The following is a 5,051-nucleotide window of genomic DNA, read 5'->3' on the forward strand; positions in this document are numbered from 1 at the left end:
ATACACCTATCTGAAAAAAAAAAAACTTCCCAACAACATACACATTAATTTCAAACTTTAACTAGTCTTCCTTTGAAAAAAGTTCAACTCCTGAGGCAAACTTATCCTGATTTGACTAACCAAACACGCCATACTGTGGACTATTTACAACCAGCACATTTTGTTAGTTAAAACATGTTGTTCATTCATCATTTTAAAGATGAATTCATAAATTCCAGGGTTAAACTAATGTTCTATCTATCACATGCCAGATTTCCACTACCACTTCCATAAGAAAAAAATATTTTAAAAAGTGTGATGACAAGTTTACGTGACAAGTTACACTGAAACAAAAAAAAAAAACAAAAAAAAACAAAAACATTTCCCAGTCAATGCTGCAATTTGTAAGGTTCTGCATGCTCAAACCCCAGGAAAGATTACAGAGCACCTGATGGCGGAGCATGATAGCATCAGGTTTGTGAGGTTATTTACTAAAGCAATACAAATAGACAGCTTGACATTGTCAACTGGACACCTTCAACACTGAGCAACATTTCAATGTTTTATCAGATGAAAGGAGTTCAGCTTTGAAATGTAATCCAGGACTGCATTAGGCCTACGTAAACAACTTCCAACATCCCAATCAGTGATGTCACAGCAGGTATTAGGCCATTGACAGCTAATGGAAAACACCTGCTGTCATGACTAATTGAGGTGTGGCCCGAGGTGAAACATGCAAATATAGGCTACTTGTAAATACTGCAGAAGACATTTTCAGTATTTAATTACAAAACAGTAATTAAATATTCTTTTTTCTTTGATGATTTTGGCGACATCATTGGCGATAAGTGGCCATTGCTTTGATGCTTTGCCCTGAGCCCAGCAAATTATTAGACTGACAGCAGCTCAAACACTGCTAAACACACCACCATTTATGTAACATTTTCACTATGCAATATGCATAGCCTAGGCTATAGGCCTATGTTTACTATAAAGACAAATTGAGATTCAAATTAGGCCCACAAACTGCCAGACAGAACAGAACAGTAAAACGTAACGTTACTGCAGAGTGGTCATTTTCAGTCCTAACGGTAATATAGGCCATAATATGATATAATAAATGACAACCCCATAAATGAACAGCTGTTCGGTGTTGTAGAAAGGTTTGAGGTAGCCTATTAACAAGCCAGTCCAAACTGTGGACAGTGTAACAAATTATTTTACAAACCCGTAAAGCCCGAGAACAAAGTTGTAGCCTGAAGACACATTAGCTATAGCTTCTGCCATCCCTAGAACAACCCTCTGCCCATTCCCATGAATTCACCTGTCACGTCAACTAATAATGAGGCATTTCGACGAGTTGACTAAATGTCAGCAACAGGTGTCTGCCAGCGCGAGAGGAGCTCAAACTGTCTTTCAACAACAACGACAACAAAGCTAAAACTGAAAACATCTGTGTAGTTTCGAAAACAGGTCGTGTTTAATAAACGTTAAGAAACCGGTTGGGTCAGTCGGTTTGATAGCCTAGTTAATCCCACTCCCGTGACCGACCCGGCGGCTCCGAGTGCTTGTCTCTGGAATTAAGCGGCAGCGTTCAAACACCGACACAACCAACTAAAGCCCCTCAGCTGAGCACTACTAACTACTTTAGGTAACATTCGAGCTTTTAAAAAGTTCGTTAAAGTTAACTTTTCTGTCTGTAGGAAGTGGAACTCACCTTGGGAATCGGGAGGAGATGCGTCGCTGCCATCCTGGTCCGCCATTTCTCCTGACGTCAGCTGAGAGGGATCAGCGGCAGGAACCCGAGCCAGGCCGGGCACCCTCCCACGGACAGGTGGAGGAAGACAGGCAAATAGGCCTACCTAATCTAAAGGTAAAATAATCTTATAATAGTTTAACATTAGCCTACATATTAGGGGCAGAATAAACTTACCACACAATATTAGTCTCAACCATTCACACATTTGCTTCATTATGGGCCTTAAATGCACCTAATAGGCTGAGCCTCACCTTGTGGAATTTGTGTTCTTACCGAGATCGATAAGAAATGTATAACTGGTTTAATCAATGTCTGAATAATATTTGTAGGCTAGGCCTACTGCTTGAAAAAGTACGGATTGATAAACTTGAGATGGAGCTAGGTGTACAAGTGAAACTATGGTCTCAGGTCTGTCTAAAGTATTGTGCTGACATCTACTGGCAATGTGGGTATATCAGTAGGCCTATGACATATTATTGCTACTGTTGGTCTTTTTTTTAAGAATATCGTAAGGATGGCTACAAATTACATCTAAAAGAGAAAAATAACACAAGACCAAATGTTGAGACTATAAAAGCTGGTGTTCACTACAGGACAAATGCTTTCAATGCCAGACATTAACACCTAAAAGCTATTTAAACAGTCGGTCCTATTCTCCTCCCATTTTACTTACTTCATATAAGCAAAAATATTGAACATTATGCAGTTTAATTGTTTGACTCATAATACACAGTAGCCTACACCTGATGTCAGAAAAGTTACTACGGATTGAAAGGGAACTATTTCAAGATTGCCAGAAATTTTGAACAAATAGGCCCTGCACAGCACACTCTCACAGGTGTTTTCAATAACTGGCTAATTAGACCTCAAGTCAGGTTGAAGTTGGGTGAAGCAAAGGTTTTACAAATAACATTAACAATGGCTCTGTTACTGTATATTCAAATGGCCCAGTAAGCCATTCAATTCAACAATGTTAATCCCACAAGGGGGAATTCGTTAAGAGCAGCTACAGACAACACACACATACATACAGCACATAAGCCTACATATAGGCCTACACCCTAGAAAGTAGTTATCCATGACAATGTGACAGTGAGACAGCGTGCACAATACCAGGACCTTGAAACTGAAGCAGCTAAATGGAATTCAGCCATCTTTAATTATATTATTTACACCTGAACTTTTCCTACTCTGACCTATCGACACGTTTCATGAAAAAGGCCTATAATAACGGTGTAATGGTTCCGTTCTACCAGGTGCAACAAAGCAAACGCGAGGGAGCTGTCAATCAAACACAGTCTAATCCGGAAATATAAGTGACAACACCTGTGTGGACTGACTATGGGTGTGTCAGGCTTTAACACATTATCTTGTCTTATATTTCCCAGCACTAAATACAGTAGGCCTACCAGTCAAAGGTTTGGACACTCTACCATTCACTTGAATGAGAAAGTGTGTCCAATCTTTTGACTGGTACAGTATAAAGTTTAGTTCTGTTACAGCTTTATCCTGACAAATATGAATATGAACTATACGTTATAGCTGTCTGGTGAAAGTCATGTATCTCCCAGAAAGAAAAAAAAAAACAGCACTGTTGTCAACCTTGTGACTATGCATTATTCTAATGATTCAATGTTTTTTTGTTTTTTATATATTAATATTATTTGGCTTAACAAGTAGGATCATTTTTTTTCAACCCAAAAAGGAACACTTCCTCTTTAGTTTGTATGAACAAATCCTTAAATGTAAAGATACATTCACTATACAGCGATTATAGAACAATGATATAGTAATAGCCAGAGGTTTTATACTGGCAAACCATTCCATGTATTACTATTGTCCTATATGTCCAGCAGAGGGAGCCCTCCTCTTACATTAATAATGTTTGACTCATCAAAACTAGCTTTTACAGTAATAGGGATTCAATGTCTTTCTCATTATGTTTCATTGATGCATCAATAAAATGTTTGAAACACAAGATTCAGCTAATTGCAGAGCTATTTAGAATTTATGAGGTATTGCTTAATGCCCAGAATATTTATGCATGAACGGCTTTGATTTATCCATGATGTCACATTCCCACAGATTCATCAATTCACCAGACGTCAAAATCTGGTGTTTGCCAAACCTGTCAATGAATCACACAGTGCACAGAAATATGAAAGGCGGTTTCACCTCACAAAGAAGCATTTCAATTATACAAAATGAAACGTGAGACAAAAATAAACCAGACCACTCTTATTTCAACTAAGTAGTCTGTAGTCATTTGAGCAAGGATTTGCTGTTCCTGGCTGGATGTATGCTAATCTCCGCACATATCGCTGCTATTTGCCAACTCTGCAGGTTTACCCCCCTCTGGACCCCCAGTAAAATGGCTACTGATTGGTGTACAGAAAATTGAAACCATGGCAACCAGCTGTTTGGCAATTCCTCTGATGGAGGAGACAGGAGAAGATTTTGGCCTGGAAGGTATATACTGGCAGACTCACACACTGACTGACAGATACAGACAAACACACACACACAATATGGGAAAATGCTGATTTCAACAGAGAACTTTACTTATTTAACTAGTCATATTTAACCCAAGCCCCTTATTCCCTGCTTATTTTTCAGACAAAACCCTTCTAGACAAAGCTACCCTCTGCTCTTCTTCTTTAGTGATTAGTGTCTGTTTTTGTTTGCTGCTTGTGTCAGAAGCCGAGAAGGTTAGTCAGAGGGTACAGGGCTCAGTCAGTAGGTGGTGGTTAAGCCTGGAGTGACGTTCAGGGTCATGTGCATGATGAAAGCCTCCCCAAACTGTCTGTAATTGGTTCCCAACGGAGAGGGATCTTCCCACACAGGAATCAATCTACACAATGAAAAGAATATACACAGTGAGTCTCTGCATGGCATGGAGTATTTACTTGCTGATCTGAAGTGAGGGAAGACACAAAAATATGTTGTGTATTTGCTTAACTTAAACGTGTGCAAGATTTAAAGGGAATGGATGTCAGACATTTCCACTTTGGGATGCTGATTCTCTGGTTGATTAATGCTCATGGCTCTACTATCAAGTAAGGGCGGCAGTGGGCTGCTGAGGAATAAGCAGATCGAGGAACTGATTGGTTTTGAGGACAAGCGGCCTCTTTGCTCCTCACTGATTTATTTGGATTTATTTGGATTTATTTGGATTAATTTGTGCGCTTATGTGTTTGTGTGTGTGCGCTAGCACAGGACCCACAGCATGGGCCAGCAAACATCAGAGTGGAGATCAGATACGTTTCTAGATTAAGCAGGACAATCCAGGGACAAACTGCATATTTTTATATCT

General features: G+C 39.4%; 1 protein-coding gene across 1 annotated transcript in view; it reads right to left on the reverse strand.

The window, feature by feature from the left end:
• Positions 1-1,780, reverse strand: part of si:ch73-217b7.1 (ensconsin) — a 34,750-nt gene extending 32,970 nt beyond the window's left edge. Inside the window, exon 1 of the mRNA XM_031321906.2 lies at positions 1,697-1,780. Within this exon, the coding sequence (XP_031177766.1) occupies positions 1,697-1,742 (46 nt within the window). The 5' untranslated portion in view covers positions 1,743-1,780. The remainder of the gene's footprint in view (positions 1-1,696) is intronic.
• Between the last annotated feature and the right edge of the window lie 3,271 nt (positions 1,781-5,051).

Source organism: Sander lucioperca, chromosome 19 (genome assembly GCF_008315115.2).
Source record: "Sander lucioperca isolate FBNREF2018 chromosome 19, SLUC_FBN_1.2, whole genome shotgun sequence".
NCBI classification, from domain to species: Eukaryota; Metazoa; Chordata; class Actinopteri; order Perciformes; family Percidae; genus Sander; species Sander lucioperca.